The sequence below is a fragment of the Lontra canadensis genome, unplaced genomic scaffold (genome assembly GCF_010015895.1).
Source record: "Lontra canadensis isolate GAN:19392208 unplaced genomic scaffold, GSC_riverotter_1.0 scaffold41, whole genome shotgun sequence".
Classification (NCBI taxonomy): Eukaryota; Metazoa; Chordata; class Mammalia; order Carnivora; family Mustelidae; genus Lontra; species Lontra canadensis.
Window position 1 is genome coordinate 17089038 of NW_022631035.1, and position 25045 is coordinate 17114082.

General features: G+C 54.0%; 1 protein-coding gene across 1 annotated transcript; it reads left to right on the plus strand.

Annotated features, from left to right (window-relative positions):
• Window positions 1-2946: 2946 nt before the first annotated feature.
• WNT9B (Wnt family member 9B) lies at window positions 2947-23620 on the plus strand. The gene is made up of 4 exons (XM_032870956.1): window positions 2947-3072; window positions 20149-20405; window positions 21823-22088; window positions 22918-23620. The coding sequence occupies exons 1-4, from the start codon at window positions 2993-2995 to the stop codon at window positions 23389-23391; spliced, it is 1077 nt and encodes a 358-aa protein (XP_032726847.1). The 5' UTR covers window positions 2947-2992; the 3' UTR covers window positions 23392-23620.
• Window positions 23621-25045: the final 1425 nt, after the last annotated feature.

Genomic DNA, 25045 nt, shown 5'->3' on the forward strand with positions numbered 1-25045 from the left:
TTTTGTCAGTGTGACCTTTTCTCTGCAGCCCCGCACGGAGATCACAGACGGGTTGCAAGCTGGCAACAAGACGTATTTCCTGAGCACCGACTACGTGCTGGGTCCTGTGCCTGCCCCTGGACATATGGAGAGAAATTAGGCTCACAGGGTATGGGAGCGGCGAACCGCCTGTGGCATGAGGCTCTGAGTCCTGCGGGCCCCCCTCATGTCCTTCCTTGGGGATTCCACAGCCCTGTAACTGCCGAGGTGGTGTGCTCTCACCACTGCCTCCCACTCCAGGCAGGAGCCCTGAGGAGGGACCTGAGGCTCCGCAAGGATGAATTATGCAACAGCCAGTGTGCGTCAGGGTGTGCCCGGGCAGTCTCCAGCCTGCCACAGCCAGCCGTGAGGCACCACCAGTGTGACAGTGCCGCTGGGCCTGGACTCCACTTCTGTGTCCACTATTTCCAGCTGGGTCACCCTCACCAACTACTTAACCTCACTGAGCCTCCAGTTCCCTCATCTGCAGTGGGGATCATGATTGCCCTGACCTCTCAGTGGGAGGTTTCAGTGAGACCACGTGCCTCGCCTGGCACATGTGCGCGCACACACACACACACGTGTGCGCACGGTACATGGGAGCTGCTGCTGGATTTGTGATCAGAGGCAGGAGTTGCACCTGGGCAAGTCTTTGAAGCCCTGGTGTCAGAGAAGGGGGCAAAGCAGAAGCAGAACTCTGATGACTTTGTGGGCCAGTCAGGAGCCACCCCAGAGACCCACACAGTTCTAACACCAGGAGGAATAAATAAGTCAGGGGTGGCATCCATGTCATTGGCTAGTGAGGACTCAAGAACACCCATCTGGATAGTTTCTGTGTGTATCCCACTATCTAGCCATTGACCTCTCCCTCCCATCTTGGTGCTTTTCCTCCAAGCCCTGCGTCACAGCCTTAACCGACAGGTGTCCGCATGCAACTTTTATGAAATGTTGAGAATGTGTCACTTTGGGAGCATGTTCTCCCCCCTTGCACCCCCCCACCTCCTCCAGGCACATGCTCACCTGTGTGTACAGTATATCATGGCCTGTGCCATGGGCATGAGGACAGGAGGGCCCGCTGGGTCTCCTTGATCTTCACCTGCCCACACTCTGGTGCCCATTGGGTGTGGCTGGGGACTCTTCCTCTTCCCTGACTCACCCTGGTTGAGCTTGCCCCACCCCCCTCCTTGAGCCTCACCGAGCCTAGTTCAAGGTCTTAGAAGTGGTACGCTGGCATCAGTTCCTACCGGCTTCCAGAACTGATTGAGCAAATCTCTTCCTAACTCAGGAGATTGGGGATGATGCCACATTGTCATCTTGACATCAGCCATGGTGGGAATATTTACAGCACGGCAACTGAGAAATGATACAAATCAGACACCCATCCATGCCCTGAAAGCATGTAAAACACGAGCAAACCCCTGGTTCTGCCTGCTGTTGTAACACCCCACTAGCCCCTGATAGGCATTTGGTGTCACTCTTCTCCGCACAAAAATCCTGTGAGATAGTCGTCAGCATCCCCGTTTCATATTCAGGGTTCACGAGGTACATGATTTGATGCTGGGTCCCAGCTTGCCACTCTGGTCTGTGCACCTCAGTAACCAGGAGCATGAGAACTGACAGGGCTGGCCGAGTTGTTAAAGATCATTGATCATCTCGTCACCCCACTCTGAAGAGAAACTGAGCTCAGAGAGGCTCACTGTGGCAGGGGCTTCCTCTGGTAATCCTGCCTAAGGTGGAAGCTGCCATCTCCCCACAAACCTCCCAGACCCACCACCCTCACATTGGTGCCCACAGCAAAACCAAGGTCACTGTCACCTGATGTTCTACAAGCATGGCTGAGATTTTGGAAACTTTGCATGCAGATCTTGACATTCAGTGCAAGTTCTATTTTGTTTTGCTTGATTTGACCCAGTGCTCAAGACTCTCAAAAACATTTAAAATCTTGCTTGGGTCATTTGTAGTATGTCTCTCTCATAGACGGGTGTCATCTACTGCCTTGATCACTGCACTGTCGCTGCAGGAACTGGGGTTAAACTTTTAAAAAGGACAAGCAAGACAGAGCTTTGTGGCCCACTACTGGAGATCCCCATCTTGTCTGACAGAGGTCTGGCATCCACACACTTCGGAAAGCAGGTTCCTCCCTGGCCCTCCCTTTCCCACCCAGGCTCCTCCTGCCGCCAACCCCCGCCCCCACCCCCCGAGAATCTTGATGTGTGTTCAGTGAACATCAGCAGAACTTTTTCAAGACGCCCACTGAGTCTCGCGCTGTGCACCTTGCCCTCGACAGTCTCGCGTTTAGAAAGAGGGATCTTCCCCCCTCCTCTGCTCTAAGAGATACCCCTCCAGGATTCCTTTTGTCGGACAGCAGAGTCCCCCAGCCATTCATTAGACGTGGAACTCCGGTTCCGGGAGCAAGAGGCTCTGCGTTAGGACCTGGCCCTGCCCTCAGAGTCCCAGGACTGGGCAGAGTGACCCACACCCGCCGCGCAGGAGAGCGGACACGACGCGGTTTCTCCGCAGACTCCCTCTTTCTGAGCCCTCCACCCGCGTACCTAGGGGGAGAGAATTTTGCACGTTCCTCTGCCCCGCCGGGAGATGCAGAGACTCCCGTCTCCGCCTCGGATCCCCCTTCCCGCCTCTCCAGGCCTGGGGACCTTCACGTTCAGCCGGCGCGCCCCGGGCGGGCGCCGCCTCAGGTGAGCTCTCACCTGGGGCGGGTGGGAAGCGCAGAGGGGGGGCGGGGCGGGGCGGGGGCGGGCCCTAGGCGGCGGCTCCACCCGCGACGGGGCGGGGCGATGCCGGCAGGGCCAATGGGGCGGGGGGCTCACCGCCCGGGGGGGTGCAGCCAGCGGCGCTCCCTCCCCCACCCCCGCTCCGCCCCTCGGGGCTTTAAAGCCCCACGGGCTGCTGGTGGCGGCGCTGCGAGCGCTGAGCGGCGCGAGGAGATGCGACAGGGCGCCGAGCCGCCGGCACCATGCGCCCCCCGCCCGCGTTGGCCCTGGCCTCGCTCTGCCTGCTGGCGCTGCCCGCCGCCGCCGCCGCTGCCTACTTCGGGTCAGTGCCCGCCGCGCCCCCCGCCCGCGTCCCCGGCCAGCCTGCCTCCACTCCTGCGGCTAGAACAGGGACAACTTTTCCCCTCCGCTGGCCCCTGGCGCGACGGGACCTCGAACTCAGACCTTAGCTCCCGGGGGGTCCCAGTCCCGGCTCGCTGTCAGAGTTCGCGTCTCGAGCTCCGTCTCTGACTTCCCCGGCTCCGGCACCGATCGCCCCGTCTGGTGTCCCACTCTCGGTCCTCTTCGCCACCGCCCTTCCCACCCCGCCCTGCCCGAGACCTCATCCCGCCCACTCCGCCGGGCCTCGGACCCCGGCGCGAGCTCCCGGACCCTGGGCACGTTTCGGACCCTGGCCCCATCCGCGCGGCGCGTCCAGTCCCTGCCAGTCCAGGCGTCCCTCCCGCGCTCCGATGCCCTCTCAGGATCCTCACTCTGTGCCATGTCTGCTCGTAACCTGGTCTCTGTCCAGCCGCAGCCCTCGCCCCGGGCTCTCTCTCCACCCTCTGCCTTCCCCCTGCGGAACGCAGACCCTGCAGGCTGGGTGGCTGAGCGGGGTGGGTTGTTGCCCCGGCGGGGGGCGGGGATCGCGTGGATACCGGGGGAATGCGGACCTCGGGCGGGTGGGGGGTGTGAACTGGAGATGCGGAAGGGAATCTTCCGCTAGGGAAGCCCAGCCAAGTCTCAGACTTGGCGTCGGGTGAATTCTGGGGGGGAATGACCAAGAGTGAGAAGGGAGGAGAGGTACATGATTGGAAAAGGAGGCTCAGAGTTGGGGAGACACCAAGAGGGGAGAGCGGGAGGAGCAGGGAGTGAACGCAGTGCACTGAGTTACAGGGCACTTGTCCCTCCTCTGACCCTCCTCCTCTGACTTAGGGACCTGGGTGGGAGCTGGGGTCGTGGGCGCGAAGGTACTCACATGACCTCCACCTAACGCTTGCTCCAAATAAGTACAGGCTGTTACTTTCATCTTGTCATTTTTTGTGATCTTCACTGAGGTTTACAGTCTGACTAAAGCAAAGGCAAGAAAACACATCAAGCCAGTGACCTGCCAGAGACTGTTCTTAAGGACCTGCCAGGGAGGGGAGTAAGGATCTGAGAAGTCCCGGCACAGGCAGAACTAAGGGCTGTGGGCTAATTTCCGGGTCATGACCCTGGTTGAAAACGTGCCTTGGCTGTGAGTAGTGGCCTCTCCTGATATATAAGGGGGTGGGGTGGGGTGGTGTAGGCAGGTCAGCCCAGACCCTAGCTCTGAGCTCAGCTTGCTGATGACCGGGGAAGAGCAGCTTCTGGGCCTCAGTGGCCCTTTTGTACAAAGAAGGAGGTGAACTTGATAGAACTGAGCCTCTGTTTCCACCTGGAGAGCAGTGCGCAAACGTGTTTGCTTGACAATGATTTCAGGCTTGGAGGCACTGCTGCTGCCTCCGCAGGCTGGATAAAATGGCTAGGGCACAGACTTTGGATACAATGCCCAACCCCGCTACTTGCTAGCCCTTGCTCTTGGCCAAGTCACTTAACCTCTCTGTGTCTCAGTTTCTCATCTGTAAAATGAGGATGGTAGTGCCAATTTCATATAGACGCTATATGGGTTAGTGCATGGAAACCACTTAGTATAGCATCTAGCACATAGTGAATGCTCAGCTAATGCCAGTTATTATTATCAGTGAGGAGATGAGATATAGTAGCTTGGTATCCCAGCCCTGACAGGGGTGTCTGAGCTGGATGGAGAGCAAGAGGACAAATGCACCTGCATCCTTTTGGACATCAGCTCGTTTCCATAATTCTTTGTTTGGGTTTTGGGGTTGGGGGTGGGGTCAAGGCCAGATGGGGTGAGAAGAGAGGGGCTCCAGAAGGCCTGGACCACCCTGGCTGGTGTGGTTGGAAGGGAAAGTAATTTGTGGCAGCGCACAGGGGTAGAATTTGAGGCTTGTGAGCCGGGGCGTGGGTGGGGACACAAATACTTGGAGAATAAGCTAAAACTGGGGCCTTGGGCTCTTATGTATTTAGTCTCAGAGAATGGACAGGATTCAGCCTGAGTTCTCATTGAGAAAGCACTAATGGGACTCAGGTAGGCCAGATTCTCCAGCTTCTCATTAGAATTTGCTCTCTGGAAGGAATCCTATATCAGTCATCCACACTATAGTGAGAATGGGAGGAAATGTGTTTCTCCTTTCTCTGGGTCATTTGCACTTCAAATATCATTTCCAGTTATAAGATGGAATGTTTGGGCATTTGATAAAAGAAAATTCAAACACCAGGAGAGCAGGTGAGACCAATATTCTGGGGGTCTTTGGAATCACAGAATCATAGACCTAAGAGCCGGATATGCCCTGAAGCATTTCTGGCCCACCCCCCTGTTTCAAGTGGGTCATGTATGATTATTCCCATTTTTCAAATGAAACCGCCATCATCCCCATACTGCAGTAAGCCAGCAACCTAGAGCTGAATTCTGGTGTTGCTGAACATGATCTAATTCAGAATTGCCGTTTACAAATCATACAGCCCCTCTCTCCTCTGATCCCCAGAGCCATTCTTGAGGTCTATAGGATGGGGTAAATAGTTCCCCAAAGGAAACCAAGGATCAGAAACGTTCAGAGATTTACCCTATGCCACATAGCAAATCAGTGGGAGAGGCAGGACAGAAACCAGATTCTTCCCCCAGTCTGGGCTCTCTGCCCTCCAGGCAACAGTTGGGAGAGCAAATACTGTGTGATCATTCAGGGCAGAAGCAGCTACAAGGAGCTACAGAGGGTAAAGCCGGGGGAGAGGGGCAAGGGAGAGGGTGGCCCCCTCCCCTGCTTGGTTACTTGTATAGGTCACTTGCCTCCAAGGTCTATAGCACCTGGAGGTCCTGAGTTTCCCTAATTCTAATTGGCTGATCCTGGCCTGGAAATCTCAGATTGCTCAACACCTCATGTTCTGGCTTGGATGCTTGGGAGGCCTGGTGTGGTGTTTTAACCCACTGAGCCACCCAGGTGCCCCGACTGGTGTGGTGTTTTATAAATGAACATGCACTGTATTATGTGACAAGTAGAGCCCATGACAGGCCTTGTCCCCCGATCCAGTCTTTAAGTCATCCCGATGGGTTGATAACTCCCAAGTCCTTCCTGTGGATACAGCTTTGTAAATCCTGATAGACTTCGGGGATGCTTTTAAAACGTGTGACCTCTGCACTGGCTAGGTTCCTTTCCTCTCTACAGATGGTACGGAAAAGTTTATGAAAGCACAGTCTTCAGAGTCAGACCTGAATTTAAATCCCGGCCTTTTGTCTTGCTAGCTATGTGGCTTCAGGCGAAGGTCTTAACCTTGCTGAGCTTTCGGTGATGGTAATACCTATCTTAAAGGCTGATGCGAGGCTTTGCTGAAATGATGGATGAAAAGGGGCCTGACTGGGTGCCTGTACGGGCTCACTTTTGGTGGTAGCTGGGGCTCTGACCATCTTCTTGGCACATGGAGGTGGCATCATCATGAAGAAAGCAAAACTCAACCTGCTGCGTTTTCTCTGATCAACATTACATGCAGTAAAATGCGTGCATTCCAAGCGCACAGTTCAGGTTTTAACAAATGCATAGCCTTGTGTAAACACCACCATAATTACTGCATGGAACACTTCCATCAGCCCAAAGGATCCCTGTGCTCCTTTGCAGTAAGCCCTCCCCAACCAGCCTCGGATCATCACTTCTCTGCCTTCTGTCCTTATACATCAGTTTGGCCCATTGTAGATGTTCGCATTAATGGAATCATCTGGTACATAGCCTTTGTGTCTGAATTGTTTTGCTCAAAATAATGTTGTTGTCTTTTTAGACTTTTTTATTTTTTTAATTTTTTATTTGGATTTTTTAAATTTATTTGACAGGGATCACAAGTAGGCAGAGAAACAGAGAGAGAGAGAGAGAGAGAGGAGGAAGCAGGCTCCCCACAGAGCAGAGAGCCCGATGTGGGGCTCGAATTTAGGACCCTGGGATCATGACCTGAGCCAAAGGCAGAGGCTTTAACCCACTGAGCCACCCAGGCACCCCTCAAAATAATGTTTTTAAGATTCATCCACGTTGTGACATACATTAGTAGCACATTCCTTTTTACTGCTGAGTAGTATTCCACCGTATGGACATACCATCGTATGTTTCTTCATTTACCAGTTGATAGACATCTGGATTGTTTCCAGTTTGGAGCTATTCCTTCTTTTTTCTTTTAAGATTGTTTATTTATTTGAGAGAGGACACAACGAGAGAGGGAACACAAGCAGAGGGAGTGGGAAAGGGAGAATCAGGCTCCCCACTGAGCAGGGAATCTGATGCCAGACTTGATCCCAGGACCCTGAGATCATGACCTGAGCCAAAGGCAGATGCTTAATGACAGAGCCACCCAGGCGCCCCTGGAGCTATTCCAAATAAAGCTTCATATAAGCATTTGTGTACATGTACATAGTGGACTTATGTTTTTATTTCTCTTGGATAAATACCTAGGATCTGACTGTTGCAGCATATGGTATGCCTATGTTTAACTTCATAAGAAACAGTCAAATAATATTCCAAAGTGATTGTACCATTTTACGCAATGTCTGAAAGTTCCAATTACTCCGTACTCTTGTCAGTGACTGGCAGTCATAATTTTCATCTGTTTTAGTGGATGTATATTGATATCTCATTGTGGTCTTAATTTGCATTTTCACACTAATGAATGGTGTATTGAACACTTTTTAAAAAGATTTATTTATTTATTTGAGAGAGAGAGAGAAAGAGAGAGCATGATCAGGAGGGGCAGAGAGAGAGAGAATCTCAAGCAGACAGTGTGCTGAGTGCAGGGCCTGATGCGGGGTTCTATCCATCTCATGATCCTGAGATCAGGACTTGAGCCCAAACCAGGACTTTTAACTGACTTTTTACCACACAGGCACTCCATGTGTTGAACATTTTTGCACCTGCATGTTAGTCATCTGAATATCTTTTTTTCATCGGGTTCTTCTTCTTGTTGAGTTGTAAGTGTTCTTTGTATATTTTGGATCCAGGTCCTTTGTCAGAAAGTATTGGCAATATTTTATCCATATCTTTGGCTTGCCTTTTAATTTTCTTTTCTTTAAATCAGTTGTTTATTTATTTGACAGAGGGAGACACAGTGAGAGAGGAAACACAAGCAGGGGGAGTGGGAGAGGGAGAAGCAGGCTTCCCATCAAGCAGAGAGCTTGATATGGGGCTCGATCCCAGCACCCTGGGATCATGACCTGAGCTGAAGACAGACACTTGAAAACTGGGCCACCCAGGCACCCTTTGCCTTTTAATTTTCTTATTGGAATCTTATGAAGAACAGAAGTTTTTAATTTTGATGAAGTACAGTTTACAACTTCTTGTATGGTTTATGATTTTTTGTGTCCTGCCCAAGAAATCTCGGTCTACTCAGAGGTTGTAAAGATTTCTTCTTATGTTTTCTTCCAGAAACTTTATAGTTTTAGCTTTTGCACTTAGGTCTGTTTGTTCCTTTTGAGTTAATTTATGTGAATTGTGTAAGGTCAGGGTCAAAGTTTATTGTTTTCCATGTGGACATCCACTTGTTCCAGCACATTTGCTGAAAAGATGGTCCTTTCTCTATTGCCATTTTTGTTGCAAATTAATTGAATCAACATTTGAAATTCTATTTCTGGACTCTTTATTCTGTTCCATTTACCTATATGTTTATCCTTATACAAATACCATATAGTCTGGATTACAGTAGCTATAGTAGGCTTGAAACCAAGAACTCTAAGTACCCTCTCTCTCTCTTTTTTTTTCTTTCAAAATTGTTTTGGGGCCCCCAGGTGGCTCAGTTGGTTAATCTTGTGTCTCTTGATTTCAGCTGAGGCCAAGATCTCAGGTCCTGGGATAGAGCCCTGCACTGGACTCCATGCTCAGCAGGAAGTCTGCTTCAGGACTCTCTTTCCCCCTCTTTCTCTGCCTCTGTCCCCCCCCATCTTCCTCTCTAAGATAAATACATAAATAAATAAATCTTTTTAAAAGGTTCTTTTGGCTAGTCTAGGTCCTTTATATTTCCACATAAATTTTAGAATCAGCTTATCAATATCTATAGGAAAGTCCGCTGGGTTTTGTTTGGGACTGCATTGAATCTGTAAGTCAGTTTATTAGAAGCTCAACATTCCAACAATATTGAATCTACTTTATAACAGGCATATCTTCTTTATTTAGGGCTTTTAAAATTTCTTTCAGCAATGCTTTGTAATTTTCAGCGTATAGGCTGTACACATATTGAAAAACATTCCTAAGTGTTTTTTGTATTTGGATGGTATTGATTTGACTTAAATACATTTTTTTTTTTTTTTTTAGAAATTGATTGGGTCCCGACAAAAACAGCGTTGGAGGGAGGAAAGGGTAAAAGAAATTTTACTGCTTTGGGTGGTAGATTGAAAGCCAAACATCACTGATAAGAATCATTGTGTTTGGGGAAGGAATTTAGGCCGGCTTGTGCCTGGCTGAGCTGTAACCCCCACCCCTGAGGAGGAGTTGGGCTCTGTAGTTGGGCTCAGGGTCAAATCAGCCTCCTCATGGAGAGTGATGGATTTTTGAAGGCTAAGGAGGGCAGGCAAGCAGGGGGACTCCGAGGCTGGAATCCTGTAAGCCAGAGAGGTCCAGGGGCCTTTAGGATTATGTGCTCAGGTAGAAGTTGGGCTCAGGAGGAGGTGGGCCAGGTACACTGAGGGTGACCCCACCCTAGCATCACTGTAAGCAGGGAGAGAGGTAGCCTGAGGCCCTGCTACAATGTAAGGAGCACTGGACTTGGAGTTACATAGATTGAGTTCAGATCGTCCACCCAACCATTTATTAATGTGACTCAAGGCAAGTCAGTTAACTGTTCTTTTTTTTTTTTTTTTAAGATTTTATTTATTTATTTGAGAGAGAGAGCACGAGCAGGGGGAGCAGCAGAGAGAGTGGGAGAAGCAGACTCCTCGCTGAACAGGGAGCCCACTGTGGAACTTGATCCCAGGACCCTGGGATCATGACCTGAGCCAAAGGCCACTGCTGAACCAACTGAGGCACCAGGCGCCCCAAGTCGGTTAACTGCTCCAACCTCAGTTTTCTCATCTATTAAAATGGGCTAATCCTTAACCTGTAGGGTTGTTATAGTTAAATAAGTGCATATAAACTGCTGAAATGCTATCCATGTATAAAGAGTTCAAGAAATCTAATGATCTGGTTTTAAAGCCTCCCAAGTTAGGAGCATCTTCGATGTCCCATGTTTCTTTCTCTCTTCATTTTTGCCCCCATCACTGTATAATTCAAATCCTTTCCATGCTCAGCATTTTATGTGCATGATCTCATTAATCCATTGTGACATCCCAGGCAGGAGGTGCTGGTAGAATTTTCTTTATACAGGTGAATGGGGAAAAAGCTCAGAGAGGCCAAGTGCCTTGCCCAAAGTCACCCAGCTAGTGGTTGGCAACACTGAAGTTTGAATTGTGGCCTGTCAGCATCCAGAGCCAACCTTGTCATCATTCCCACCTCCTGCTGCCTCTGTGCCCCACCCCTGTGGGCAGCTCTGACCCTTGAGCCTTCCCCTCTGTCACCCACATCCTTCCCCTGGCATATGACCTAGCCATCTTTTGCACTGCTGGTCTTAATCTCTTGCTTTGCTACCCATTCTTTTCATGTGCTGATGTCTTTGATTCATGCATAGCTCCCTTTAGGCAAGGGTCTTGGGGCCCTGTTGTTGGCTGAGCCCCCTACAGTCACTAACACTGCTTCATGGTTCACAGTGAATGTCTAGATGGGCAGCCCCTCTCCCTCTCGTGGGCCCTTCCTCTCCCCCAGAATCTCCCTCTGCCCCATCGTATTTGCTCTTCCATCTCCTGTTTGCTCTTGCTTCTCGAGCACACTCTGCTTTGTCATGACCTGGCCGCTGTCAGGATAGGAAGTAGAAACAAAGCAGAAAGCAGAGACTTGCCTCTGTTGGATTCTAGAAGTCAGCCACAACTGGCCTTCTGTGGGAATCCTGGTGGCAGCCAGGATGAATTGGGGGGTAGGACAGCTGCCTCAAGCCCCCTCACTGGAGAGATGAGGACTGAAGGGGAAGGGTGGAGAGTCTCAAAGAGCAAGAATAGGTTTAAACCACCATTTTCAGAGTCCTGGAATTTTTTTTTTTTTTTTTTAATAAGTACTACACCCAACATGGGGCTTGAACTCACTACCTGGAGATCAAGAGTCACATTCTTTACCCACTGAGCCAGCCAGGCGCCCCCAGAGTCCTGGAAATTCTAAAGAGACTGGTTTTAGGGCAAGAGCAGAGAAGGCCTGCTTTCTTGATAGTTACATTCGCTTTAATGCCAGGTCATGTCAGAATTCAAGAATTTTTGAATTTTAGAAGGGTAATATAATGTGTATACCATGTCTAGGGCAGCACCCCATAATCAGACACTTTATTATTTTTGCAGGAAAATATCTACATGTGGGGATAAACGGTCAGACCATAAACTATTTGCATCTGGGTTCAGGTCAGGACTTGCTGCCGTAGGAATTCACCATAACTGCATAAAAATCTTTAGTGGTTGAGCTTCCTAGAGCTGGAATTATGAAGGAAGGTCTGTGAACCTAGGGTAAATTTTCAGCACGTGTCACCACTAGAGGTTGTGCAAGCTGAGGTTTAAAGAAAGACTTTTGGGCCAAGTTCTTGTCGGGTCCTCACTGGGTATCAAAGGGAGGCTTCAGGTGCCTGGCACTGCTTGTCCCAAGGAACTGAGGTCGGGAGGGAACAGACCTGGCTCTCCCAGTCCCCACAGGGGTTGAGCCTGCGGCCGGCCGGCGGAGTCAGGGTCAGACTGAAAGCCCCATCAGGCCCTGGGGAGAGCACGCGCCGGTGATCAGAGTCGGAGGGCCCGGGAGGGCGTGGCCTCAGACCGACCCCTCCAGAGCCACGCCCCCCAGAGCCCGCAGGGCCGAACTTGCGAAGGTTGGGGGTGTTCGGGGCCGGGTGGCCCCTGCAGCTTGGGAGTCAGAGAGCAGGGAGGTCGGGGTGTGGAAATGGGCCTGGGGGAGGCTGAGGGTCAGCCTAGAGCTATACTCTCCTCCTGGGGGTGGACATCTAAGGGATTTACGCAGCCAGCCGGTGTCTGAGGAGTATGTGCTTGGGGTGGAGAATTGTCTGAGCTAGGGACAGCAGACCTCAGGGTAAAAGAAACCAGGACCTCTGCCAGGGGCTTACAGGCTACTTGGAGAGTCTGTGCAGCTCTGAGGAGGAAGAAAAGAGTGTCAACCACACAGAACTAAGGATGTTATATCTGAAAAAATGAGAGAATGCAAAGAAAAAGGAAAAAAAAAAAACAAAACCAAAAACGACAGCCGGAGGGGATGGACCCTCTGCTACAGCTGCGCCTGGCTCTGAGTGCAGGACATTCCAAGGTGGAAAGATGTCCTGGTCCTGCTGTGGTGTTGGTGGTAGTGGGGGGGAGGGTGCTGCTCTATTCCCAAGGAAGCCCCTTAGAGCTTCATCCCTGAGGGCCGTCCTGACCACTCAGGTGTTCCCTAGGCACATTCAGGACGTGGCTCCTTCACCAGGTTGGGAAGCTCCTGCTGTCCTTGGAGCTGACAAGGAGAGGTGTGGTGGTGTGGACCACCCCTGGGCCCTGGAGGAGGACAGATAGAACAGGCAGCTTGGGACATCTCTGCCCAGAGCAGCCACCAACAGTGAACTACCCTCATCACACAAGGATCACACACAGGTCGTTCCCCAGGGGCCTGGTTCTTCCAGGGCCCCCAGCTTAGCCTGAGCCTGCCTGGCCACCGGTGGGGAAGAGGGTGACCACTCCAGAGCCTGCCCAGCTGGCTAGTTGGTCAACGTACTACATACGGTTCAATAACTTGGTCGAAGTTACCCAGCCTAGGAGCCAGGGTTTCAAGGTTGGGGCACAACCAGGTGGGAGTGTTGGCCACCACAAGAAGAGACATTCTTAGTAACTACTTGCCTTTTCCTGCAGTCCCCACTCTGTATCCCTTAAACTACTCCTCCCCTGGGTCAGAGCTGGGCTTGTGAACCCAAGAAGCTGGGGAAGCTTGTTTTAAGGCTTCTAGCCTCTCTTTTCTCTACCCACCCCATCCTTGCTCTAAGCTTCCCCTTCCTCCTCAGTTTCTTCATGATCCTAGATCCTCTCCTATGATCTTCCTTCTATCTCGCAAAGTAGGTTCTCAGGCACTAATATTGTATCAGACTCTCACACTTTAGTATGAATAAGCAGGTCACTTCTTTAAACTTTATTTCTAATTTTTAGCCAAAAAGAAGCTGAGGTTTAGACCAGGAAAAAGCAGTCTTTTAAACAAAGCATACTTCTCTCTCTTTAGCTGCCCAGGAGCCCAGAGGAGTCCTGACCAGATTGCCTTTCTTTCATACCTACCCGTCTTGTGTTCTTTCATCCTGGAACTTTGCTGTGGTGGTGCTGATTTTACTTCCCTGAAGTGTTGCAGTGAAACTGAAAGCAGAACCTGCCACGCGTGACAGAAACAATCAGGAATCCCATCCCTGTCCTGCCACTAACTCAGCGGGTCACCTTAGGCAATAAATATTACATGAACTCCCAGGGCACCAGACAGGTCAAAGCAGAGACCTGCACCCTTGGCAAACCCCTTGCCTTCCTGCTTGTCCCAGAAACCTCTAGAATACCTCTCAGGAGCTATCAGGGCAAAAACCTCTGGCCTGGGTGATCTTAAAGGTCTTCTCCAGCCTTAAAATATAGTGCTTCAAGTGGTGTGCATTGGGACCCAGCCAGGGAGCTGGGGGAGATGTTCCTAATCTCAGGTCTCTAGAGATGAGGGAGCCCCCTGCACACGGGGACCCTCGGTGGTCACTGTGCCACCCGATCCATGCATGCTGGGGATGAAGGCTTCCCCTCTCGGGCTTCTGCCTGAGCCTGAGTGGAGAGGGAAAGAGACAGGAAGGAGGAGGGGGAAACATTTCCTCTGCAGATGTTGCACCAGCCAAGCTCAAAATACAGAGACTGTTGAGATGCAAAGCGTGCTTGCTGGGCAGGCTGCTTGCTGCCCACTTAGCTGTGAGCACACGTCTGCCGAGATGCCATCCTCAGCGGCTGCAGACAGGAAGTGGAGCTGCTCTGGGAGAGACAAAGCCCACAGCTGGGCCGCTCTTTTCTCTCGGAGCCAGGGCTGTGCTGGGGCGGGGCATGAGGCTCTGGGGATGAGCTCTAGGGGGGAGGTGGTGCCCAGATTCGGTCCTCAAGCTAAGTTCATGGAGTCCTGAACTTAAGAGCTGGGGAGGAAAAGGGGGGTAGAGCCAGGAGGGGCTGAGGGGGACCCGCGACAGGGAGGTGGTGAGTGATCTTTTGTGTCTTTCAGTCTTCCGTGGGGAGACCTGGCCTGAAGCTGACCCTCAATAAAGTCATTGATATTTATATTTAAGGAAGGAGTGAGTGAAGGGGGCTGGAGCTTGTAGGAGTCGGGGCGGGCACCTGGGTGGCTCAGTCGGTTAAGCGTCTGCCTTCAGTTCAGGTCGTGATCCCAGAGTCCTGGGATTGAGCCCCACGTCAGGTTCCCTGCTTTGGGAAGCCTGCTTCTCCCCTCCTCTCCCTCTGCCCTTGGCCCTGCTCATTCTCTCCATCTCTCAAATAAAGAAATAAATAAATCATCTTAAAAAAAAAAAGGAGTAGAGGTAGGATATGACAACTGGCGACTCGGCCAGGTTGCTCATTAAGGACGCAGTCTTGGAGGAGGCATGAGGTTGACATGGAATCCAGGAGAGGAGAAAGGAGTCTGAAGGATGGAGGGAATGTGCGCTCCTCATCAGCGTATGCTGGGGGCTCCTCAGCATGACAGAAAGCGGGGAGAGAAGCTTGGAGTGGGTGTTGAGGGTACCCCCTCTCTGCAGAGGAGCCAAATGCTCTCTCTTCCAGGGCCAGGCACTGCCCTCAGCAATCTCCCTGCTGGGAAGAGATGGGTGGTGGAGAGCCCTGGGAAGGGGTAGGCTGGGTGGATGTATAGGGGGATTTAGTGAGGGCTGTGAGGTGCGCTGAGATGTTTGAGATGAAAGCACAAAGGAGCACTTACCATGCAAATGGCCCTGCAGCGGAAGCCTCTTATCGGGAGCATCTAATGGGGTTTTTCCAGGTCCAAGTCCAATGCTCCAGGCAGGGCAAGGCTTTCCTTGTTCCCAGGCAGCTGCCCACAGTTGGCATGGTCCCTGGTGCCAGGCACAGCTCCTGGCCCCTCCAGCTAAGGGTCTAGACAGGCTGGCATTACCTGGTGCCCTGGGAACCTCCAGCCTTGTCCTACACCACCCCCCCACTCATTCACCCACATCCTGGTGGTGACCTCCTCTGGAACCATCAGAACTTCTCAAGCAGAAACAAAAGGGGGTGGGGGGAGAACAGCGCCTGAGGCGCCCCCAAGTGATGGGAAATGCACAACACCTGCCTGGTCTCCCCTCCCAACCTACCCTGACCAGCCAGAAGTGCTCTGGGGACCTTCCTCCTGCCTCCTCCCCACCCCTCAGGACTCTTACTACAGGTAGGGTGGGGCTGGCCATCCTAGGCCAGCCTAGACCAAGGTCAGGTTCTCACCTCAGCCTCTCTTCTGCTTCTTGGGGCCTTGGGAGAATCTGGAGTACTGCTGAGTCCAAGCAAGTTCCTTCTAGACCAAAAACTCAGGGGCAGGAGTGCGTCCTCGAGGCCAGCATGGCACCTGGCACATAGTGAGTGCTGGGGAATGACACGTCTCTGGAGCTTACTATGTGTCAGGCACTGTTCTAAGCCCCATGCAAGTGCCAACTCATTTAATCCTCCAGATAGTCCTGCGAGGTAGGTGCTGTGGTGACCTGCATTTTATAAGTGAGGCACAGAGAAGTGCTTTGTCCAAGGTGCCCGAGGTGCTTTGGCTAGTAAGAGGTGGAGGCGGGATTTGAAGCCGGGCAGTCTGGTCCCATCATGCTCTCCCACTAGCCAGTGTGTATTTGTTAGATGGAATGAGTTCAGCAGGAGAGTTGACGTTCCCAGCGTCACCAGTGAGCGAGGGCAGACCTGGGACCAGATCGCCCAGGCCAGAACAGCTTTGGGGGCCTGAGGCTCTTGGGTCCCCTACTCCAGCAGGTGGTGGGTGATTAGTGCAAGGTGAGCTCCATTTTTCTCTCTGGGGCTTGGTGATGACTGGGGTCCTGTTGAAGGTAAACCAAAGCAGCCTCCTGGGACACTTGTTTCAAATTCTGGGAGAACCTTCTTTTCCTTCCTTCAGGGTCATCCCAGGTGGGGCAAGTTCAGCCCAAACTGTGGATGGGATGAGCATTGGGGAGTGAAAGGAGGCGAGGGCAGGAAGAGCCGGGAGCGGGCAGAGGAGATCTGGGGGTAGGGGTGTATGTGAGGTGAAGTCCCGAGGGGCAGCCTTGACTTTTCCCACCCTGGGAGGAGACAAGGTGGCCCAGGGAACAGCCGGGGCTGGAGTCAAAGCCAGAGACGTCTTGCTGTATAGGGGTGAGGACTTCTGGTCTTGTTATTAAACTAAGGCCTTGGTCTGAGGATGCAGAGAGCAGAGGATCACAGGCTAGAGGCAAAGAAGGGAGGAGAATGGAGCTGGTCACATGCGATTGTTGCTTTTGTCGAGGAGAAGAGGGGCTGGAAGTCAGTTTGGGGAAGCTTGGCTGGAAGCAGGAAAGGGGGAGACGTGCTGGGCCGAAGCAAATAGAGCCTGCTGGGGGTGGCATGAACCCAGATGGCCCAGGAGCCCTTGAGTCAGGCAGAACCCTGGAGGAACTCATCCCACAGCCCAGAAGAGCAACTAGAAACTTCACAGAGTGTTCATTCCCTGCTCCTGAGCTCAGAACCCTGGCTACTTGTTCGGTGGAGAGCGTCTGACCTGACTGCAAGACTGTGTCTTTATGAAAACTCCAAATTTTGTCTGGATTTGTACATCTGACGAAGCTCACTTGATCTTTTCCAGGTGTACATCCTACCCCCACGGGGCCCAACTGACATGTGGGCAATTAAGATTTTGCAGAGAGGCTGGGGGGGGGGTTCTCAGGCTTGGGGTGCCAGGGAATGTGGGTTCTTCAAGGGGAGGGGATCAGGCCCACAGACCCTGAAATGGATGGGAACCCGCGATGGCTAGAATTCTTCTGAGGTCCGGGAAGAAGGCTTCCCTGGCAGATACTAAGGGACAGGTCTGTGGAGGTTAAAGCTGACAAACACCATTTGAGGGAATAAGGGGTTTTCTAAATTTGTTGTCATGGCACTATTTCCTCAAAGGAAATTTGACCCCAGCCACAACATAGGAAATCAAGAAAAAGGAAACTGGGTCCTGGAAGATCCCCCAGCTATCTTGGAAGGCCCTGAGGGGGCTCCTCAGGCGGTCCCAGGGGAGTCTTCTCTGAGAGCAGCCCTGGACAGACCAGGGCCCACTGTGGCCCGAGGCCTCTGTGCGGTTGGCTGCCTTTCCTGACCATTAATCGCTACTAAGTGTCATTACTGCTAATAAAATTAACCGACTTTATACTGGACTTTTTCTGGGGCCATCAATCACAGGGTCTATTACACAAAATTAAAAAAAAATAGGGGCGAATGGCTGGGAGAGAGGGTATTTGTTGAGCCTGGCTTCCAGGTTCAGGATGGGGCATGCTGGTCCTTCACTGCTGTCCAAAGGTCATGATCAGTGAGAGCACCCTTGGTTAGACAACCACTCCAAGCCTTAACACCGTACTAGAGACAGGAGTGTCGAGGGCAAGAACACAGCTGCCCACAAGAAGACTCTAGGGCTGGGACTGAAAAGCTCCCCAAATTCTCCCTCCCACTCTCACCTCTGCTTCTCTCCATGTGTTTGGTTCATTGTTTTGCTCTCCCTCTGGACCAGGTTCTTCTTTTTATCTCCTGAGTGACAGGCCCAATCACCCAAAGAAAGAAAGAAAAAAAGAAAGAGAAACCAACTGTATGTGCAACTTAATTCAAATTCCAAATTCCCAGAGAAAGAACTGATTGGCCCAGCTTGAGTCATGTGATCCTCATTGGTCCAATCACGAGGTTGGAGCAGCAGGTCACGTGGTTTAAAATGGTCAGCCACAGGGTAACCAGGCAGACAGGAACAACCAGTGGGCAGCCAACTCAGCAGGTATCTGCAATTTAAAGGTCCTAGTAATAAGGACTCAAAACCTGATAGAGATGATCTAAATTATATAACAGAAAGTATAAGATGTAGCTCTAATGATATAATAATCATAGCTATTATTCTTGGGATGGCATCTGAGACAGACCTGGAAGGATATGCAGACCCATTGGTCCCAATTCCCATCACTCCCTGCCTGTTCTCTCAACTGTCCACCAGCTGCTATGAGGGAGGTCCCAATTTCTGAAATGCAGGACGGGCGTGAGCAGAGTTTTCCCTCACACCAGCACCTGCTGTGGGGAGGAGAACATTTGCGGGACTCATTGGCTCCCATTCCCTTTGCGCCCTTCCTACTGGAAGCCAGGCAGGGTGGGGCCTCCTCGGCGAGAGCTGACATCTGGACCTGCCTGCCAAGGGTCAGGCTCTAAGGGTTTCCTGCCAGGCTGCAGGGAGGGGCTTGGGTGTAGACCTGGTGGACCGGAAATTTACCCATTTGCCCCCAGATTAATGTTTAACAGGTCCCAGCCCTCACCCTGTCTAGCAGGGGAGCCTAGGGCCAGGCTGGGCCAGGAGGAGCCTGATAGCATCTGTCTCTGCTCAGAGGTTTCCGAGATAGGCTCCACACTGGGTTGGCTGCATCTGATGGATGTAGAATCTACGGGCATTTTCTGGGGGCACCTGGGGCCTGGCCAGAACCCATACTCTCCCTGGGGCAGTGTGGCATCCAGCCAGATGTCCAGGCTGGGTCAGGTGGCTCCAAACAGGAGAGCCGTGTCCTCGGCTCCAGGGGGAGTGGGCCTCTCCTGGAATGGCGGATATTCTACCCATGCTGAGGGCCAGCAGGGGCCAGGACAGAGGGCTGCTGGGGAGAGGGAAGGTGAGCTCTAATAGTAGTTCATCCCTTGCTGCTCATCTGTGTTATGGCTCAGGCCAGGACCTGCCTCTCCATAAAACCTTATTTCCTTATCTGGACAAAGGGACGATCTGCCCAGATTAAAGAATAAAGCATCATGTGAGAGGAAAGAATTTTGACATACTCTAGCCAGTGGAAAGGTGGACCAGTGTGTCCCAGGCACCATGTTTGGTACTTTCTGTACAATCCTCCCAGCAGCCGCAGGAGAGGGAAGGGATCCCTCTTTCCACTTCCCGGAGGAGAAAAATCAAGGCTTCAAGGTGACAGGGTTAAGGAAGTGGCAGCCTGACTTCAGAATCCACAGACTTCAGATATAGTAGAACAGGAAGTCTGGAGGGGATGGCATGATGGAAATTCACCCACCCATCTGTCAGTTCATCTGTCCATCCATCCGTCCGTCCTTCCTTCCTTCCTTCTTCCTTCTTTCCTTCCATCCAGGTATTCCCTACGCATCTCTTTGTAACAGGCACTGAGTGGTCAGAAGGTTGAAGGTCTAGCTGGGAATTGTGGAAACAGGTTGGGCGGGCACAGGATTACCTGGGGAGCATTATTATATAACCTGAGGGAGAGAAGGCTATCAGGGAAATTGTGGAGTGTTTGCCCGGCACCTCCCTACGTCTGCCTTCCCCCTCCAAGAAACGTGGCTCTCCCCTCCAGGCGGCAGCCAATACTATATGCAGTATTTCCCAAACGTCCCTAACCAGGGACATTGCACAAAGTACATGGTGGATACAGATCCCAGGGCTGCCCTCCAGACCTATAGGATCGGGATTGCCAAATGTGGATCGTGGGCATCTATACTTTTAATAAGCACCCAGATGAGTTTTATGATTGGGCACGTTTGGGAAATGGAATGGCTAAGAAGAACAGAGACGTTGGCATCTGGAAACCTTGGGCACGAGATCTTATTCCAAGCACTTGGGTTTCCTACTCTAAAGATGGGCTCATAAGTGCATGGGGCTGGCCCGCCACCCAGCAGGGAACAAATGAAGCCCCATGAGAGAACCTCCTAACCCCTTGCTTGTCCCCTGTCCTCCCTACCGCCTCCTCCCATCAGGACCCCCAAAGGTCACTGTCTCCCTCTCTCGCTCCCCCCTAGCCTGACTGGGCGGGAGGTCCTGACGCCCTTCCCAGGGCTGGGCACCGCCGAGGCCCCCGCACAGGGTGGGGCCCACCTGAAGCAGTGCGACCTGCTGAAGCTGTCCCGGCGGCAGAAGCAGCTCTGCCGGAGGGAGCCCGGCCTGGCCGAGACCCTGCAGGACGCTGCCCACCTCAGCCTGCTCGAGTGCCAGTTTCAGTTCCGACACGAGCGCTGGAACTGCAGCCTGGAGGGGAGGACGGGCCTGCTCAAGAGAGGTAGGGAGGAGGGCTGGGTCGGGGATGGGGGGAGATGACTGGTGGGGGAGGACTGCTGGGGAGGAGGATGGCTGGGGAGGAGGCCCCTTCCTGCCCCCCCCACCCCCGGCCACGCTGCCCTCGTGAACCTAGTATAGTCCGCAGGAGAAGACTTGGGAGTTAACGAGGCCCTGCCTTTTCCCTCGGTTTGGGGCAAGTAGAGGAGCAAGGGGGACCCGGGAGCATAGGAAGCACAGCCTATTCCTGGATTGAGGAGGAGTCCACAGATGAGACGGGTGGTCCCCCAGTCCCCTCCCTCAGCTTCCTGCACGCACGTGCACACTCACACACACGCAAACACGGGGCAAGAACGTGTAAGGATGGAGGGCGGGTAACAGTGGGCCAAATAACCTGAGACGGGCCAAATTCATGTGTTCCTTCATTCACCCGTGACTTTGTTCATCGCATCCATTGGTCCATCGGTCCTTCCTCTCCTTCCATTCACACCCCACCTTCTTCCCCGCTCCCTGCGTCCCTCCACACTTCATTCACTAAGCATCTGGTGAGGCTCGCAGCGAGCCGGCCACTGGGCTGGATGCTGGAAGCACAGAGCTGAACCCACCCCGCTGGCCTCGGAGAGCATACAGCCCCAGGGGGAAGGAGGTCGGCGGTGTGTGACTCTGTCGCCAAGTAGCAGGGGCCGTTTAGAAAAAGGCAGTGATGGTCTATAGGAGGAGCCAGGCCCCTCCTAGGCCAGCTGCTCTCCACGGCTGGGGAGGGCCCAGGATGGAGCTGATGCTACTTTCCCACCACGGTTACTGGCACCCAGGGACCCTGGAGTGCAGGCAGAGGGCAGCTGGGTTTGGGCCATGCCCCAGCAAGAGTAAGGGAGTAGCGATGTTCCTGGCAGGGGGTGGGGTGATCAGCCCTGAACAAGTCAGGCAGGAGACCCCAAGTCACTTCTCAGTGGGTCTGCTGCACGAGCAGGTAGCAGAAAGTGATGTTTAAGCAGCATCCTGATGCCCACAACACCCAGGGCATCAGGGACCTCAGAAACGGGTTGGTCCAGTCTGCCCGCCCCTTGACTTGGAGTCAAGGTCAGTGGTTTGGCCTCAGCTCTGCCCCTCACCAGGTGCCCAAGTCACCTCTCTTTGCATCTTCATGTCCTCCTCTAGAGGCAATAAGCGCTGTCTGCTGCCCTGGGAATCAGGCATATACTCCACAGTGAATCTGAAAGTTCTATGGAAAGGGCAGCCTGCAGCTGGAGCCTAAGGGACAGGTGACAGGAGGCTGCCCCGAGCCATGTCCTCAGGTCCACACGACCCTCCTCGGGCTCATCACGGCACCCCCACCATCCTCTTCAGTCCTCAGAGGGCAAAGGGCAGCCTCTGAGCCCTCTCTCCTCCTCCCTCCGGGATCCCCCGGGTGCCTGGCCCAGGTTTCAAGGAGACGGCCTTCCTGTACGCAGTGTCCTCGGCCGCCCTCACCCACACCCTGGCCCGGGCCTGCAGCGCCGGCCGCATGGAGCGCTGCACCTGTGACGACTCTCTGGGCCTGGAGAGCCGGCAGGCCTGGCAGTGGGGCGTGTGTGGTGACAACCTCAAGTACAGCACCAAGTTCCTGAGCAACTTCCTGGGGCCCAAGAGAGGAAGCAAAGACCTGAGGGCCCGGGCGGATGCTCACAACACCCATGTGGGCATCAAGGTGAGCATGTTTCCTGGAGCCAGAGCCCTGCCCCTGCCCCAGCCCGGGTGCCCGTGCAACCGGCCAGGTCCGCAGCAGGCCCCTCAGCACACACGCAGCCGTCCCCGCGGGAGCCCCATTCCTTCCACCAGCATGCCCTTACCGGGTGCCAGGAAGGAGGGAAGGGTCCTGGGAACCATTGTGGGCTAAGCAGGAAGTGGGAGCCAGGCTTGGGACTGGGCCCTGATGAGGCCAAAACAGGTTTGGAGAAGGGTCTCCATTCCCAGGACAGGCTTTCCTGGACGTCCTAGAAGCCAACGTAGTTTGAAAACTTTGATCTGGTCCAACACCCCCATGTCCTCCATTCTACAGATGGAAAGACGGAGGAGGCCCAGAGAAGGGAAGGGGCTTAGCAGAGGCATACAGTAGTAGGAGACCGGAGGGTAAATAAAAAGTTTCTGAGTCTATCGGGGTCAGAGGCTAAGAGAGGCCTGGCTTCCAGTTCTTGAGGACACTGACTTCTGTGTCCTCACTGCTGACTCTGTGTAGGTATGCTGCGTTCAGTTGTGCAAGCTGTGTACGCCACAAGGACTCTGGGCCAAGGGAAGGAGCAGAGGCTGAGATCTGGCTCATACTGCTCTCCCCAAGGCACAGTGGCCCAGCAGAAGGGTGGCCTTGAGCTAGTTTGCACAAAGGTGGCACGTGGGTTAGCTCGGGTCCTATTTGCCCCCTTCCGCTGTCTCTTGCCCATCCTGCTGCCACATCCCTGCTGGGGTCTACGCTCTGGGGGAGGGTTGGCGCCGTGGGCTCCGGGCCCCCGGCCACACCTGCACTCTGTCTCTCCTGGCAGGCTGTGAAGAGTGGCCTCAGGACCACGTGTAAGTGCCACGGCGTGTCAGGCTCCTGCGCCGTGCGCACCTGCTGGAAGCAGCTCTCCCCCTTCCGCGAGACGGGACAGGCACTCAAGCTGCGCTATGACTCTGCCGTCAAGGTGTCCAGCGCCACCAACGAGGCCTTGGGCCGCCTGCAGCTGTGGGTCCCCGCCCGGCCGGGCAGCCCCACCAAGGGCCTGGCCCCGCGGCCCGGGGACCTGGTCTACATGGAAGACTCGCCCAGTTTCTGCCGGCCCAGCAAGTACTCGCCGGGTACGGCGGGCCGGGTGTGTTCGCGGGAGGCCAGCTGCAGCAGCCTGTGCTGCGGGCGGGGCTACGACACCCAGAGCCGCCTGGTGGCCTTCTCCTGCCACTGCCAGGTGCAGTGGTGTTGCTACGTGGAGTGCCAGCAGTGCGTGCGGGAGGAGCTGATATACACCTGCAAGCACTAGGCCCGCTGCCCGGGGTGCCCGGGGGTGCTGCCAGGACCCCACTGGGCGCTCGGCCACTGTGAGCAACCCCCCCCAGGCAGGGACACAGGGCAGGCAGGCACTCCCTGAGGCACGTGCCCTTGCGCACGCCTCCTCTCTCGGCCGGGCTCAGCCACCTTTCCCTCCCTCGACACTCCAAGGAGAAAGGCTCTGGGGGGAGGGAGGACACCAGCACGGAGGGCCCCCAGCCTTTTTGGAGCAGGAGCGCTGAGTTGGAAAAGAGGTGTGGGCCAGAATAAGGGAGACCAAGAAGAGGCCAGGCGGAGGTTTTTTAGAGGGGCGACATCCTGCTCTCTCCATTCCTCCGGTGAGTGGCCTAGAGCCAGCAAGAGGTTGGAAGGTGAGCTTCTGGGCCAGCAGGGCACGGGGAGGCAGTGTCAGCTGGAGCCTGGCCGGGATGGGTCCTCCTGGCCTTGCTCAGGTCACAGTGAGCCCTGGGGGCCACGCAGCTCTACCCCCGGGGGGCTTTGCCACGTTAGAGCCTGGGGGGAGAGGCAGGGAGGGAGGGGCTGTTTGTTCGCCCGAAGAAAGCCAGATACATGCCCCAGCCCAGGGCCCCGTGTCCTTGACTTGGCTTTTAAAATGCTCACCGAGGTCTCATTCTTGCCTGGAGAGCTGAGTTGTCCTCGCCCACCCAGCCTTGCTCAGTAAGAGCCCTAGTGGATGCGAGGCTGGTGGGGTCGCACAGTCCCTGGGTGGGTGCAGCTAGCGCACTGAGGCTGGACAGAGGGACAGTGACCCTTCCCCTGTGTTCCGGCTGGGGAATCTTTAGTCCCAGCCCAGGAGAGGGTGACAGCCTTTGGTCTGAGGCAGAGACGCAGAGAGCTCAGTCTCTCAGCCTCCCCTTAAGCCCGGTTTGGTCCACTGCCTATGGCAGCGGTCCTCCTGTGCCGTGAGGCCCCAAGACAGCTGACATCCGTGACCCAGAAGAGTTCTGACTCTGCTTAACATCGCCACTCTGCTAGCTACTCATCTAATTAAGCTTTTGCCCTGGAGTTACAGGCGCGGGAACATCTTGGCTAAGCCTGGTTCCTTGGGGGCCCCCTTCACTCACGGATGGCCCCCACTCTGGCTCTTACCTGAGGAATAGAAGCGACTTTGCTAATTTCCTCTGATCCTGTGGACGTTTCCAAGGTCCTGTGTGGGAGGAGGAGAGAGTAACTGGTACATACACCCAGGTACGCACGCACGAGTGTGCGGGAGTGTGTGGGAACACACGCACGCACGCACGCACACACACACATACGCACGCGCGTGCGCACACACAGGCCCCTTGGACCTGCCAGGCTGGAGGGTTCCCATTTAGCAGCACACACTCTCTGGTTCAGAACCAGGACCTTGCAGGGGTCACTCCGCTGGAAGCTGAGTGCTTCCCCAGAGCAGGGCCCAGGGCCGGCTAGGAGGAAGTGACCTCCTTCCGGAAGCCCTTGACCGCTTCGCCGGCCCTGCCGCGCCCTCTGTCAGCTTCCTTTCTCCCTGAACCCGGAGTTGCTGACCCTCCGCTGAACAGAAACTTCAGAATCAGCCCAAGGCTCAGAAACCACCAGTGGGAGCCCAGGAAGAAGGCCCGGGGTCTCTGGGACCTCCCGGGCTGAGAAGCTTCCCTGGCTTTGGG

What these genes read in the sequence shown, in the direction of transcription:
- WNT9B (XM_032870956.1), top strand. Translation starts at nt 2,993, where the DNA reads ATGCGCCCCCCGCCCGCGTTGGCCCTGGCCTCGCTCTGCCTGCTGGCG. An exon ending in GCCGCCGCTGCCTACTTCGG is followed by an intron (nt 3,073 to 20,148) that starts GTCAGTGCCCGC and finishes GCTCCCCCCTAG; the next exon opens with CCTGACTGGGCGGGAGGTCC. An exon ending in GACGGGCCTGCTCAAGAGAG is followed by an intron (nt 20,406 to 21,822) that starts GTAGGGAGGAGG and finishes TGCCTGGCCCAG; the next exon opens with GTTTCAAGGAGACGGCCTTC.